The sequence below is a fragment of the Musca domestica genome, unplaced genomic scaffold (genome assembly GCF_030504385.1).
Source record: "Musca domestica strain aabys unplaced genomic scaffold, Musca_domestica.polishedcontigs.V.1.1 69, whole genome shotgun sequence".
Lineage (NCBI taxonomy): Eukaryota > Metazoa > Arthropoda > Insecta > Diptera > Muscidae > Musca > Musca domestica.
Genome location: NW_026712380.1, coordinates 128,155 through 145,566, shown reverse-complemented (window position 1 = coordinate 145,566; position 17,412 = coordinate 128,155). Strand labels below are relative to the sequence as shown.

General features: G+C 33.7%; 1 protein-coding gene across 1 annotated transcript in view; it reads left to right on the top strand.

Annotated features, from left to right (window-relative positions):
• LOC131800587 (O-acyltransferase like protein-like) overlaps positions 1-17,412 on the top strand; it is a 64,843-nt gene that overhangs the window by 12,225 nt on the left and 35,206 nt on the right. The window contains exon 2 of the mRNA XM_059129837.1: positions 12,154-12,300. Coding sequence (XP_058985820.1) covers positions 12,154-12,300 — 147 coding nt within the window. The remainder of the gene's footprint in view (positions 1-12,153; positions 12,301-17,412) is intronic.

Below are 17,412 nucleotides of genomic sequence, written 5' to 3'. Positions count from 1 at the left end.
TTCATTATTCCCTCAAAATTTTCATACCATCCCCAAATACCATCAAATTCCCAACAACTCAACTTCGACATAAAATATTTCAAAAGTAAAAAAAAAAAACTATTTAATTTTTTTGCCGCTGCTTAGCTGGTTAAGTGAGCGCCCTCTAATCATCATCGCTTACTTTCGGCCCAGACAATTCAGACAACAACCTACGGATATTGACCACTAATGTTGATTGAGAGGGGGTTACGTTATTTGTGTTTTTTTTTTTTTTTTACTTTTCGCTTTTGTGGGAGGGTATTCCACGCTTTAAACACAAACTGTTAAGCGTTTAGGTATGGTTGAATGAATGAACGTAAAATTGTTAAAAATTTACCAAAACTATGCCAATTGATCCAACATATTTAGTGGCATTTATTTATATTTAGCATCGTTCCTAAACCTCGACAGCTGCTAAGTCTTATAGTTTTGAGTAGTTGTAGTTTTTTTTTTTTTTTTTTTTTTTTTGTAGAACGACGTGGTCATATGTGTGTCTTTGGTTGTAAATATTTGCACATAATAATGTGTTTATTTTTTTCGTAGCAGAAACTTTACTTTGCCTTTTGATGATAGGCTTGGCGTTAAGAGAATGACTTGCGGAATAACTACTTTCTTTTAAAAGAGGTAAATTATGAAGTAAAGAAAGAAATTTGCTAGAAGTTTCGTAAGAAGTTAAAAGGGATTAAATTATTAGGGATTAATTTAAATTATACTTAATTCTCCAAAAATTGAAATAGGGCCCTTATGAGTTGATTTATTTGCAGAAGACTTGTTAAAGTTCACCTATCTATATATGCCGCAAGACGTGGTAGTCTGCATGCTTAACACTTGGTTTTTCTAATATTCCTTTACAACTTATTTTTAATATTATAGCCAAGAAAAATACGCCTCTTAAAAATATATTTAAAAACCATGAACAAAAGTAGGTCCTTAAAATATGACCAAAATATGAGGACCTGAGAAAAATCGTAAAAAATCTGTATAAAAGCAGGTCTTAACAAGTCTACGATTATTGTAGACCTAAAGAAAAATAAAGAAAAAAGTTACCAAAAATGTCCATATCCAATTTTTGTAAAGATATATGTGAAGCCAAAGACAACAAAAACGCGAAACATATTTGTAAAATTGAAAATCCTCGATCACTAGCATTTTTTTAAACATTCTTAATCTGTTTGAAAAAAGAAAATATTCCTAAAAAATCACTACCATATGGTATAATACTTGACAAATATTCCTAACAAATTAACGAGTATAACTGGTTGTTCTAAAATATCTCCTAAAATCCACAAAAAAATCCAACTAAATAATTTTTTTATAATCCTCCACAGCAGCAGGTCCAACAAAAATATACTTTTTTTAAAGATCCAAGATATCAACAGGCCTAGAAGATTTGTAATTTCACGACCATAGCAGGTCAGCAAAAAGTCCACCTTAAAATTTTAGATTCGTTCCAACAAATCGTGTTGGGCCTTTGAGGAATCAAAATTCACATTTTTGTTTAGTTTGACAAATATTTTTTGATAAAAACTAATTTTTAGACTGTCCAAGTTTTATGTATTATTCAAGTTTTTCCATTTTCGAAAAGAATAATAGGAAAGTGATTACATCTTGCACAAAAAGATGTATTTAAATGTTTGCCGATTAGGATATTAAAAACCCCTTGCACAATGGTACCACAATCAATTTTTCTGGCCAAAACTTTTTCAACGTCGTCCAAAAATGACCTGAGTATCAAATTTCAGAACTTAACCTCAATCCCTTTACCTAATACCAAAGTTTGTACCATTAGTACTTTTCGAATACAATACATTAGTACAACTCCAAATTTCAATTCCAGATACCAACAGAGACCACAACATCACATTTGAGGATACAGCCCTATCCTTTTACCCAACACCAAATTTAGTAGAATTAAGTACTTTAGCATTTAGTACTCTTTTCAAACAATTGTAGTAGGTATTTTCTCAATCGCAGATACAAGCAATGACCTTAATATCAAATTTAAGGACTTCAGTTCTGTAATTCACCCCATTACCGAATTTAGTATAAATTAGTACAATTATAGTACGCAAACCCAAAACAAGCTCCTACTCTCAGTCACAGACGCCAACAACTTAGTACCACTCAGTACACTTTTCGAACAATTATAGTACAGATTTCCAAAACCACCTCCATATCTCAATTCCACCTCCATATCTCAGTACCACTCAGTACACTTTTCGAACAATTATAGTACAGATTTCCAAAACCACCTCCATATCTCAATTCCAGATACCAAAAAAGACCTCAATATCAAATACGAGGATTACAGCCCTATGCCTTACAAAATTTACAAAATTTAGTATCATTTAGTACTTTTCGTACAAATATAGGACGCATTTACAAACCATCGCCAAATCTCAAACATAAATAGCATAAGTAATCTAAATACTAAATTTTTAAAATTGTATCTCTATCCCTTCACCTAATAACATACAGGGTGAGATAAAAAAACTGCAACAAAGTCAAACGCCATAATTTTTACACGTTTTTTTTAAATTTTATTGAATGAAAGCAAAAAATTTCGGAAATAGCATCAAATTTTAGAATAAGTTTAGATTTGTTCGAATTGGTCACCTTTGGCACGAATTATGGCCTTCAAACGGCCAATGAAACCGTCACAAGCTGCCCGAATGTTGCTCTACGGTATTTTGTCCATTCCCGGCGATGCACTTGCTTGAAGCGATCGACACTTTGGTATTTTTTAGTGCCAACCTTGCTTTCCAAAATACTCCAGACACAATAGTCCAGCGGATTGGTATCCGGAGATTTTGGTGGCCATTGTGCGCTGGAAACGAAGAACCTCATTTTGTAACCATTCTTGGGTGCTGAGTCCTGTTGGAATGTCCAAGGTCTGCGGCCAAAATGTTTACGTGCCCAAGGCTTGAATAAACCCTCCAGAATATTTTCGCGGTAATATTCGGCATTTATTCTGATGCCACGGTCGATTTATACGAGCGGAGAGCGACCATCGGCTGTTATGGCGGCCCACACCATCACCATGCTCGGCGCTTGAATTCTGGTAGCCAACCGAAGGAGTACATTTTCAGCTGACCTCTTTAGCAAGAAAACAAAATTCGACGGTTCACCACTTTCGGCCAAGCGAAGCAACTCTTTAGCTCTTTTGAGTCTATTTTCTTTCTGTTGCGGTGTAAGTTCTTGCACTTTTTGGAATTTCAATGGCTTTACCCCGAGCTCATTTTTCAATATTTGCCAAATGGAATAATGCGATATGTCCAGCTCATGAGCCATTTTTCGGCCACTGCGGAGCGAGTTTCGATCAAGTCGCTTCTTTACTTTTCGAACCATTTCTGCTGATGTTGCTGTATTCTTCCGTCCACTTCCTTGACGTCGGGCTACGCTACCAGTATCACAGTAACGAGCGATGGTACGAGACACAAATGATTTATTCACATTTAAATGCTGAAGTGCACTAACGATAGCCACTTGTGGTTTTCCAGTCAAATATAAATAAATCGCACTTTCACGCTTGAATTCTCTCTTTCTTGAAAATTCTCACAAAAATGCTTTTGTACGCTTGTAAACAATATAATGAGCTGTAACCGGAAATAATTTTAACAGCTGTCGGACGAGTGTCTTAGAAATGACAGCAGTCTGAAGTCGGTTGCAGTTTTTTCATCTCACCCTGTATAGCGGTACACTCCCATATTCGTCATTTTGTTCATTTTAGCCTCAGTTTCTAACGTATCGGTAGTCACAGCTCATAATGGGTTCTACCTACTGTGGCGGTACATTGTCCACGAATAGCTATCGATATTTCTCTTTATTCGTTATTTTGCCGATTTTAAGCACATTTTCTAACGAAATTACATAAAATTCCGTTTTTTGGTTTTCCTAAAAGGCTTGAATAAATTTATTCAACGCCGTTTTTCCATCACATCCTCCCGATTTTCGGTATTTAATGATTTTAGCCTAGTTTTTTATTTAGATTGTATGTTCCTAATGACAGAAGTGACGCATAGCCCTCGAATGCTAGAATATCGGTATTAGAATATAAAATAAAAAGTTCGACCCAGCCGAACTTAACAGCTTTTTTGCTCGTTTTTTTTTTTAACTTTGACTAATTGTAAATTCCTAGTCTTTCTAAGGCGATCGAAGGTAGGTACTATAAAAGCAATATAAAATTGGTCGATTCTAGTCACCATTTGAGCAGATGGCAGAAAAAGATCATTACCGTAACCAAACTGGATTTCTTTGGGAAATTCCTTCCTAAGAACTGAAACAGGGTGGCTCCTGGAATTATTTTATTGGCAATTTATTATAGAAACCCTTACTATATCTACTCAAAAGTGATCTTATAAGACCTTTGTAAAGTTATATCGAACCAAATTAATATACCACCCACCCATCGCATGCCGGAGACTTTAAAACGTTCTGGAACACTCATATTATGAAGATTAGTCAACATTTTGGGGATATCACTATTCTACACATTTTTATCTTCCAAATACATTCTTAAACCTGATATTAACAAAGAAAGCCTAATGAAGATCCACGAATTGAAATATCACACATACGAGTATATACTCTTGGGGGACCGGTTTAAGAATGTGGACCATTAGATTTAATTTATTGCTAAACGTTATTCAGCAAATTTGTGCTATTTATGGGAAACGAAATAGTAAAAATATCAATCTATCGATTTTTTACCTGTCGGAACAATAGCCTCAAAATAGAAAAAAAACCAGAACGTGTGCCGTATGACACGATTTTTTTTTAAGAACATCGAATGCAAATAGCATCGGATCTGGTTTCAATTTCCAGGTCAAATTATCGGATCCATTCACTTTGAGGAAAAACAAGAACTTCCTGTAGAGCACTCAGAGATATCAGTTCTCAAATAATTATTTAGAAAAAAATTGGTAATGACCTAGATTTTAAATATTTTTTTTGGCAGATTCAAAACATGTTTAAGAATTTTTAAAATTTTTTCAATTTTGTTTAAAAATGTTAGAATAAGGGAGCTTATTATTCTGAAATTATTTAACAAAAATCGGTGATGTTTTTGTTGTTTCTCTTTAAAAACGTGTTTTACGAAATATTCGCAATCTCCTGTCCAATTTATGCTGATTTATTCTGACAACCTACCACGATGTCGGATTTTAAGATGGTATTATATTCTGCTCCAAAGTTCTAGGAGGTATATTTAGATCTTACCAATCCAATTACTGTCAATCGTGTAGATATGCATAACCCATACCAGAGATTCGATACGATACATTCCATTAAGCCAATTAATTAAAAATACAAATATTTCGAATTCTCAATTCTCAAAACTATTCAATAAATATTTCAATCTAATTTTCAAAATGTTCACACACACACAAGACGCATATCAAAATACCCGCATCGGACGGACGGATGTCAGTTATCAGAGAATAAATCTAAAAACAGTTCTTACGCTTCAATTGCCACATAACAATCGCCACTTAATACCTCGCTCAACAAATGAGCACAAAATATCGAGAAATTATGAATTCTAGGCATTCGAATATCCGAAAAAAAAATTCCCCATTGGCCACCCCCACACCCAACCTTGTACTGAGAAATAATTTGCTCTTTATTTTCGCTCTCGTATGTTCGCTGATATTTATGCAAAATTTTAATTTTGAAAATAAGAAAACACAACCAGCGCACAGTAGCGTACATCGATGGCATACGAAATCATGATATGAAAATTTCCGAAACCATAAAACGACGCAGCTTAGTCAAGCTGTGATCAATTGCCGGCTGTGAGGTGAATATCAATTGCCACCATCGTTGTCGTCGTCGTTGTAGCTGAGGATGATGATGAGCTTGATATTATTATTAGCCGTATTGAAAACCGAAGCATTGACATGCAACTAAGCGTAGAGTGGACCGACCGACCCATAGAAGATAAGGAAGATTACACAAACATTCTAAAAAAGGTCTATTCAATGTCCAGCATGTAATTATAGAAAATAAAGTGTAGGAAGTATTACGGATTAGCATTTGCTGATTTGCATAATATAATCTGTAGAGGTTTTTGAAAGCACGTAAAATCTTGAGTGACAGAGAATTAGACGGGGAGAAAGATGATGATTTCATAGCTTACAAGGAATGTTAGAGGCCTTTGAAGGCAGTCTGTGAAGGTCTTCTGCTCTAAGAAGAAGTGTAAGATGCATTTTATCCGTAAAAGAACTATATATCAAACGAAAAATCACGTCCGTGAAAATAAATTTAAAATGAACTAGCAAAGACACAAACCTATTCTTTAATAAAGAGGGAATGAAATTAAAACCCTTTAAACTCCCACCTTAGATTTTCCTTTCGTTTACTCTCTCTCCTGAACTCGAGGTGAGATAAAAAATCTGCAACAAAGTCAAACGCCATAATTTGTACATTTTTTTTCTAAATTTTATTGAATGAAAGCAAAAAATGTCGGAAATAGCATCAAATTTTAGAATAAGTTTAGATTTGTTCGAATTGGTCACCTCTGGTCAGATCTCTGGTTGAGAGAGATATATCGATATACGAAGTTTAAAAAGAATACCTTACTTGTTTCGCAAATTTTAAGATATATAAATACCGTTGTTACCATTTGTGGGGAAGGTACCCAAAGTGGTGGGACGATATATTTCGTCATCATATGGGTGAAAATTTTGAAGAAAATCGTACTCTTATTTCACAGGAATAGAGATAAAATTCTGAAATTTGATATTCGGATTACAGATGGTATCAGTGTTTGAAATTTGGCGGTGATTTTAAAATGCGTCCTATATTTGTACGAAAAGTACTAAATGATACTAAAATTTTGGAGAGGGCTGGAATCCTCATATTTAATACTGAGGTCACTGATGGCATTTGGCATTGATATCATTATATTTGATATTGAGGTCTCTGTTGGTATCTGGGATTGAGATATGGAGATTGTTTTTGGAAATGTAATTGTACGAAAAGTACAAAATGCCACAAAATGTGCCGTTGATTGTTGGGATAGGGATGGAATTCTGAATTTTGGTATCAAGTTCAATATTGGTCTCTAGGATTTATATATCGAGAAGACAAAAGATAAACATTGTCCTATTACTTAAAACCGAAAAAGTGTGAAATTTTTCCACGATGTATGAAGTTTAGATTAAAATATTTTTCGGAGGGATGTAATTCAAACTTAGGAAATCATAAATAGATCAGAATTTAAATGCATAATATTTGCCCACTCATTTCCGTACCTCCCCATAGAAGAATCATTTAAGTCGAAAATCAATATACGAATATCTAAAAATTTCTCACATATTTTTGTATATATTGGAGCTTGGACCCGAAAATGACACGTATCGGTTCACTCATGTAAAATGAACCGAGTACCTGATAATTGCTAAGCCGTTTTCGTGGTATTATTTATGTATATATGTCTGGAGCGTTCATGGAAAGTATTGGTCCAATGCGATATATTGCGATTATATGACCAAAGCATATGCGAAAGGATTCTTAGAGAAATTGATGTCCGCTGAAGAGGAAGTTTGGTTTGATTTTTCGACAACATAAATACTCATATTGGGGTTGACATCAATGTTCTAAACCAACTACATTTCTTGTGATGAGATAATAGTTTTAATATTTCATAATATTCTTCATTGTTTTGCTCATTTAGTCCGACACAAAGGTGCGTCATACTTGACAAATGTTTTAATAAGAAATTAACACATTATTGTTTTCTTCTTTTTGCTTTTTGGCAAATAACATAGAACTTTATCGTGCCATGCAGTGAGTAGCTTCTTCTATGTAACAATACGTCAAAAGGGGATTTTTTCCAATTATTCTCTTTAAAATTAAGTAAGAATAACTCATAAATATGGCGAGGGTGTGTTGACATTCGTAATTGTTTGAATAAAATATTAGTTGTTATTTTTTTCACCAAATACTTTGAATAACAAGAATTGTAGTTGTTTTTATTTGTTTGCATTATTAAAAAGGGTATACTTTTTTATTAAATGAAATTTCGGTTCATAAAAACCGTAATAAAAATAATTGTGTCCAAAGAGAATTTGTTTCTCGGATTTTATGATCTTTGTGAAATGTTTTCAAAATAAACAAATGTGTTTTTGTTTGTTTTTTGATTTATTGGGGTTTAAAAAAAATGTTTACAGATCTTTAAAAATACTGGGTGAATTTCAAAATAAATTCATTCATAAAATTTATTATAAACAAAATAAAATTCTATATGGTGTTTGCTGAGATTTTTCCTGACTATGAAATCAGATGTTTTACTTTTTGACATTTGGAATAGAATAAGTAAGAAATAAGTCAGGGAATGTCATAGTTTCGAGGTTCTACGAACATATTTTAACCGATTTGATCTTCCCAATACCCATTTTCTGCTTCAATTTCAGGAAAAAATATATATTGTACGAAAGGTACTGAATGGTACCATATTTTGTATTGGGAGAAGAGATAAAAATAATATTCGGAAATGAATATAAATATTACAACTTAATATAAATTATGTCCATTGTTTATGTCTTGGAGTTTGTATGTCCCACTACAAACTCCAAGTACAAAATTTTAAACAACAAATGTGACATAAATCATGGAAATACCGAACGGGGTACCGAAGTTTACCGAAGCGGATATTAGTAAAACCATTGCACAACGGACCTACATCCAGTTTGTCTGTCCAAAGCTATTACAACGTCACTATATGTAAAACGTGAAAATCAATATCACAATTTAGGATTTCAGCTGCATAATTTCCCCTTATTACCAATTCTAGTACCATTTAGTACAATAGTAATACACACATCCAATACCAGCTCCTTATCTCAGCGTGAGACACCGACACGGATATCCATAGTCTAAATTTTACCCCACACCAAATTTAGTACGATTTAGTACTTTTTGTAAAAATATATAGAACCACCGGCATATACCAAACCCAGATGCAATTTGTAACCAAAATGTTAAAATTTAGAATTTTACCTCTATCCCTTCGTTCATTACCAAATTAGGTATAATTTAATACTTTTCGTACAAATGTAGTACATATTTTAGAAACCACCAAACATATTTCCACATCTTAACAGATACCAACAGAGATCTCTCTATCAAATTTTGAAATTCCATCCCTTTACCTAATACCCAATTTAGTACCTCTTAGAACTTTTCGAACAAGTATAGTAAAAAATTTCCAAAACCAACTCCTCAATTCTAGACACCAAAAGATCCTTCAATATAAAATTTCGGGGTTCCAGCAGTATCCCAATACCCAATTAAATATCACTTAGTACATTTCGTACACTTATAGTACATATTTACGAAACCCCCTCTATAACATAACCACAGACACCAAGAAACACCTCGATATTAAATTTTAGAATTCCAGCTCAAGCGTTTCACCAAATACTCAATTTAGTAACACTTAGTACATTTCGAACAATTATAATACACATTTCCGAAAACACCTCCCTTTATCAATTCATGACACTCAATATCAAATTTGAGGATTTCAGCCGTATATCTTCAACCATTACCGAATTTAGTACCATTCAATACTTTTCGTACAAATACAGGAAACGTTTCCATAACCATCTCCATATAACAATACCAACAGAGACCTCAATATCAAATTTCAGGATTCTAGCAGTATCCCTTCAACCAGTATCCAATTTAGTATGTCTTAGTACTTTTCGAACAATTATAGTACACATTTGGAAAGCCAACTCCATATATCAATTCCAGATACCAACAGAAATCTCAATATCAACTTTGAGGATTCTAGCTCTATCGCTTTACCAAAAACCTAATATAGCACCATTTAGTACATTTCGTACATTTACAGATCACATTTCCAACAGTATACAATTTCCAAATTTCATTTCTCTTCCTTCATCCAATACAAAATTTAGTACCACTTAGTACTTATCCTACAATTATGGTACACTTTTCCCAAACCACCGTTTCTACCCGTGAACAGCGATCCTAAAACGAAATTTCAGATTTCAGGCACTATATGTTCACCCAGTACCTAATTATACAAAATATTGTACTATTTAGTACTTTTCGTGCACTTGTAGAACACATTACCAAAACCACCTCTTTTTCACAAACCTAACATCAACAGAGACACCAAGGCAAAAATTTTCAAATTTTCAGCTTTCAGCTTCCGTTCACAAACTAAACTGTTCCTGATTTAGTACCATTCAGTACACTTCGTGCACTTCGTACGCATTTTCAAAACCACCGATGTTATTTTCCAACCTTGATTCTCATACCAAAATGTTTAGCTCTATCCGTTCACAGGATAGATGTACCAAAGGGTTTTTGGAAATTTCAATTTAAGTAATGACTCAAAGATCTAAAATGGTACAAAACTTCTAAAATGGTACCATTTGGTATATAAAAGCATCGGAATTCAAACGTGTTCCACTTTAAACTACAAATACCAGTAAGGCCTTTTGGATATTGCTGTTAAACTTTTTTAAAAATCCATAAAGTGGGTCAGGCCTTCATATGGGCCAATTTTATACTTCAAGGATTGTCATCTACCAAATCTTCTTAAATGCCAAATTTGAAACAATATCGTGCTGGGATTCAAATTTTCAAGGATAATTAAAATACCGAATATCGATGGACATCGTTATATGAGCACTATAGGAAAACGTGGACCTAAATATTCAATGTTCTGCCACCAGGCTAGAACCCATTATGAACTACAAATACCAATGTTTAGACAAATCCGTGGAAAATGTGGCTAATCATCAAAATATCGTATATCGGGAGGTACCGTTATATGGAGGCTATACCAAAACGTGGACCCATACATACAATGTTTCGTCACCGGATCTAGAACCCATTATGACGTACAAATACCAATTGTTAGATTACTCCGTGAAAAAATGTGGCGAAAATCATTAAAATACCGAACATTGGAAGGGTACCGTATATCATTTTCAATACCAACCATCCTAGACACAAATACAAATTGTTCTGCCAAATTTTAAAGCTCTACGTCAAATAATGTGGGCTGTATCGAGAATCCAGCAGACAGACAGACTGATATCGCTAAACCGACTTAGAATGTTATGCTGATCATGAATATATACTTTATGGGGTCTACGACGAATATTTAGGGATGTTACAAACGGAAAGGAGGATATATGAAGGTGGAGGGTATAAAAACCCCACCATCAAAAATATATAAGATGGCAGCCTGTTCTTATAAGCCGTATTATCATCCCTCTACATATATCAGGTTCATATTTAGTTTTTTCACAATAATAATCTCGAATCGAATGGCTTCAACATTTCAATTTGAATTTCTGATAAATTTCTCGATTTTTTAATGTTTTTACAGCAAATTGAATAGATTTACATTTGAATAAGAAATAGACAACTTTTATGGACCACTTTGTAATAAAAAATCTTTTATTAAATAAAAATGTATAATAAACAGTTTTTAGTTAAATTTAAATGCATTAATTAAACATTAAACATATTATCAAGTCAATTTGTAATTACCTGAAAACACGTTCTTAAGGTCAGGCGCATACAACCAAAGATATTTAGTGTGAACCTTCAATGAAACATTAAACGAATGATGATGTCCATCATCGTCATCATCAGCGTCATCATATTCGTCGTCATAGCTGATGGAATTAGCTCGCCTACTTCTAACGAGTGCACGTTTTTTTTTTTCTATTCTCTTTTTCTTGTTTCACTGGTAACAACAACATTGAAATGTCTAAGAAGTTGATTTTCGTATTCAATTGAAATAACAATTTAATACGAAAGCCAAATCAGTCAAGGTGCATAAACATCCATTAAACTGTTAAATCATCGCGATTGCACGCGGCTCTAATCAAATTCCATTTATCAAAAAAAAAAAAAAAAAAAAAAAAAAAACTTTACTGAACTTGTTCCAATTTTTTATGAGTCAGGGGTTCAATGACAGGCCTGTCTCTGCCTGTTAACAAGATACACATTACAAAGATCAAAATATCTAATCAAAGTATCTTTAACCAACATTTCATTACAAAAACATGTTATAGTTTTTAAATTGTTTTTGTTGTATATGTTTATTTAATTTTATTTTTGTTTTTATTTTCTTTACAGAATACCTTTACAGCATTGGCCAGAAACTGATATCGATTGGCAAGCCATTTGATGCCTCACGTAACCCCGATGCTTCGGAGCTGTGCCGTTTACACACCCGACAATTTATGGAGGGTTTGAACAATTTCGATTTGTGGGCCTTGAAATGTAAGTTAAATATTTTAATAAAAATACATTTTGAAAAATTTTATTTCAATATTAGATTTTGAATGTGAATTTCTTGAACTATAACATGAGGTATAAATATTTGTTAACTTCTCCGAAGAAAAAACCCATTTGATATTTTAACAAGACAGAACGTATCGGTAGATTGTAGCGTCAGATGTGTAGCATATTTGAATATTTAAATGCCTATAAAACACTTATTTACATATATATATATATGTGTATGCTGACCATGTATATTACATAATGTTGTTTTGACACGTGTAACACTAATCTGTAAACTATATTCAATTTTTGTACGTTTTTCTACACGAAGGAGAGTTTGTTAATTTTGTAATGGGAATAACAAATAGTACCTCGAAATATTCTAAGAGAAGATTCTTGATCAGTGCGAACTTCTATATCAATTAAATCATAATAGGACCCACAATATCTATATATATAAAAGAAATAACTAACTGTCTGATCTAGAATCAATGAAAGGGCTGAAGATAGAATCCTCAAATTTTGCACGAGGGTTTTGGTGCGTAGGTGTGGGGTAAGACTGTTTTTATACCCTCAGCCATATGGCTACAGAGGGTATATATCATTTGATACGGTCAAAACGTGCCTAGTCGAAATAACGGTTTTAGACCCTAGGTCTCTTTGGACCAAATCCGTTTCAGAACATTTGGAGTCGATCTACCGATGTCCGTCCGTCCGTCTGTCCGTCCGTCTGTCTGTCTGGCTGGTGCGCACGATAACCCTCGAAGGGAGTATCCGATTTGATCCAAACTTGGTACATCGTAATATATTTGTAAAACTTAGATCGAGTTCGGAGATGGGCAATAAACTTTGCGAATCCTAATATTTTCATCAGTGCTAGGTCATGTGCGAAAATGGACAATATCGGTCCACTCCATCAGGGACCTCCCCCACAAAGGGTCAAAATTTTGGGTAATTAAAACTCTTATAAAATGTGATGTAATAGTCCGATAGTCTTCAAATTTCACACATCCCAATAATTTTATTAGTCCAAGGTCTGGTGCGAAAATGGAATGTATCGGTCCACTCCTTCTGGTACCTCCCACACAGAAGGTCGAAATTTTCAAAAAAAATTTTTTGCACAAAAGAGAAACGATAATCCGATTTTGCTCGAACTTTGTAAATCCTTATATTTTCATCAGTGCTAGGTCGGGTGCGAAAATTGAGGGTATCGGTCCACTCCATCAAGTACCTCCCCCACAAAGGGTCAACATTTTGAATAATTATAACTCATATAAAATGTGATGTAAGGATCCGAACGTCTTCAAATTTCACACATTCCAATATTTTTATTAACACAAGATCAGGTGTTACCATGGAATGTATCGGTCCACTCCTTCTGGTACCTCCCCCACAAAGTGTCGAAATTCTGAATACCCATGAAGCTAATAAAACGCCAAATTAACATCCGATTCCATTTAGACTTGGCACATCTCAACATTTCTATCAATACAAGATCTTTTATAAAGGTGGTATAGATCGAACCATTTCTTCTCCCCCATACATAGGGTTCAAGATTTTGAAAAACGAACGCCCAAATAAAGCAAAATAAACATTCAACTCTCCTCAAATGTCACACATACAAATATTTTTGCTAACACAAGATCAGTTGTGAAGTTGATATATATCTGCCAACCCCTTCTGGGGTCACAATTTTCAATAATTTTATCTGTCATAACTTTCGAAACAATTAAGCAATTCTTTACTACTTGCTATGCTCAAATATTTCTCTAAATAAGAAGCCTGAAATAATCTAAATAAGAAGCCTGAAATTTATCGGAATTTATGATTTCGCATAAAATTGGACATAAATATCCTTTCTTTTATTGTTGCCAAATATTTCGCTCAATATTTTTTAATTGTATCAGATGAAGTATAAAAGTGGAATATTTCGGTAGACTCTATGTTGAACATCACGCACATTTTAACATTTTCTAAAAATTATTACATATCTCATATATAGTGAAGGAGTTAGTCGATATAATCCACACCAGGAACGTCAGAATATTTATATCATATTTTCGGGTCCGATACGAAATAGACAGTATTGGCCCATTCCTTGGGAACCTGCTCCATAGAGGGTAAAACGTTTGAATAATTGTAACACTAGTCAAAATATATTTAAATAATCGAACACAGGCTGAGGGTATATATCTGTCGGCAATACCGACCGATACTTTTTAACTTGTTTTTTGGAAATTCAAACTAAACGGATACGAAAAATACTAAAATATACAAATGGACAAACGGAATGAGCTAGAATTCTGAAATTTTGAACAAGAGTCACTGATAGAGTGAAGGATAGATGTACCAAAGAGTTAATGGAAATTCGAACTTTAAGGTTACGAAATGTTCCAAAATGAACGGATAGAGCTAAAAACTTGAAATTTGTATGAAAATCAAGGTTGGAAATAGGGTTGATATATAAAGGTTGTTTTGGCAAATGTGTACTAAGTGTGCGAACTGTACTAAATGGTAATTAATTTGGAACACTTTGGTTTAAGATGAACGGATAAGGGTGAAATTTTGTGTTGGGGCCTCTATTGATGCTAGGTTTGTGATAACGAGCTGGTTTTGGAAATGTGTACTACAAGTCCACAAAAAGTACTAGATAGTAGTATATTTGGAACAACTTGGTATAGGGTAAACTGATAGTGCTTGAAATCTGAAATTTGGTATTAGGGTCGATATACATGGGCTACACATGGACATATGGGAGTCGTTTCGGAAATGTGTACTATAGATGTACGAAGAGTACTAAATTGGTATTGGGGTGAAGAGATAGATAGAGTAGAATCATGAAATTTTATATTGATGTATCTCTTTGTATCTCCTCCTCCATATTGAGATATGGAGGCGGTTTTGGAAATGTGTACTGTAATTGTACGAAAAGTTATCAATAGTACTAAGTTTGGTATTTGGTGAAGGGATAGGGCTGGAATCCTCAAATTTGATATAGATGTCACTGTTGGTGTCCGTGATTAAGATAAGAAGGTGGTTTTGGAAACATGTACTATAAATTTTGGAAAAGTACTAAGTGGTACTAAAGCGGGCATTGGTGAAAGGCATAGAGCGGGAATGCCGAAATTTAATACCGAAGTCTCTGTTGGTATCTGGGACTGAGATATGGACGTGGTTTTTAAAATAAAAAGTGTACGAAAAGTATTGAATGTCACTAAATTGGTGTTGGCTGAAGGCATAGGGCTGCAATCCCCAAATTTGATATTGAGGTCTCCATTGGAATCTGGAACTTAGATATGGAGGTGGTTTTGGGAATGTGTACTATAATTGCACGAAAAGTTCTAAATAGTACTAATTTTGGTATTGGGTATCCCTTTACCCTGAAACCTTCAAATTGAATAAAGATGTCACTCTTGGTTTCTGTGATTAAGATATGAAGGTGGTTTTGGAAATGGGTGCTATAATTGTACGAAAAGTACTAAATAGTACTAAATTTCGTATTGGGTAAAGGATAGGGCTGGAATCCTAAAATTTGAAATTGAGGTCTCTATTGATATCTGGAATTGAGATATTGTGATGGTTTTGGAAATGAGTACTATAATTGTACGAAACGTACTGAATGATACTGTATTTGGTATTGAGTTAAGGGATAGAGGTGGAATCATGAAATTTTTAGATTGAGGTCTCTGTTTGTATCTGGAATTGAGATATGGATGTGGTTTTGGAAATGTGTACGAAAAGTACTAAATGGTATATTTTAATTGAATAGTGCTAAATTTGGTATTGGGTGAAGGGATAGGGCTGGAATCCTTAAATTTCATATAGATGTGGTAAGAAGGTGGTTTTGGAAATATGTACTATAATTATTGGAAAGGTACCAAGTGGTACTAAAGTGGGTATTAAATGAAAGGAATCCCAAAAATCTGAAATTTAATATAGAAGTCACTGTTGGTTTCTAGGGTTTACATATGTAGATATTGAAATATTTTTGGGCAGAAAATTTTGATATGGGTCCATTGTGCAATGGTTGTACTAAATGGAATGCTCTCTTCAAGATCTATCAGCAGTTCCAGCTAGATTAATAGAAGAACGTCTCTAAGTTAACTCCTATAATGGATTTCGTCCCAAGAGACATGCAGTTATTTGGAATGTTCTAATTTTTAACCTATCAAATGATATTTACCATTTGTAGTCATAAATTAGAGGGTATATGTAAAAGTCCTTTCAGGGGTTTTTTCTACCTTCAAAAAACCCAAATAAAAGATAGACCGATATAGAAGATATTTTTAATCTATTCTCCTCTACATTGCGGACTTTATGGAAATTACTTTGTCTGTTCGAGGACTTTTGAAGGCCTTTAAGACCCTTTATAGGTCTTTCGTACGTAAAAGACATTAAAGAGTCGTCTATCTACAGCAAATCTATACAGTCTATTATTAGCTAAATGACCTTTTGCACTAAAAAGGGATTATAGAGATCTCCAAAGGATCTCTGTATATATGAGACCTTTGAGAGATTTTTAATGTGTAGACTCCCTTTGTAGGTCCTCTACCTCTCAAAGACTTCTTAGGGACTTTCTACTTGTAGAATACATTTCGTAGGTTTTCCCACTGCATTGCCTTTTAGAGATTTCTATTTGGACGTCTTCTTTCTATAGGTGACCTTTCTCATTTGTCTAGCCACAGAAGGTCTTTTATAAACAACAGAAATTTTTAAGGTGCCTTTATACGGGTCACTTTTTATGGATCATATAGGTTAGAGACCTTCCATCTTTGGAAAATCCTTTAGACGTTTTTTTAATTAAAGAAGATCATTAGGGGTCTACATAAGTTTATTCAAAGTAGAAAATCTATAAAAGATCTTTTAGTGGATATCTCTCTATTCAAAATCAATTTCCCAAACATTTATTACATATTAAAGATATATCAATCAACGGCAACCTTCAAATAGAACTTTGTCTATTGGGTATACATATATTTATTGTATATAGAATACCCATTAAAGGGCTTGTATATATAGACGAATTTTTTTGGAACATTTGTCGAAAGTAGAAAATTAATAAAAGATTCTGTATACGATCTAGAGGTATTGTTTGTTTCTATGGAAGAC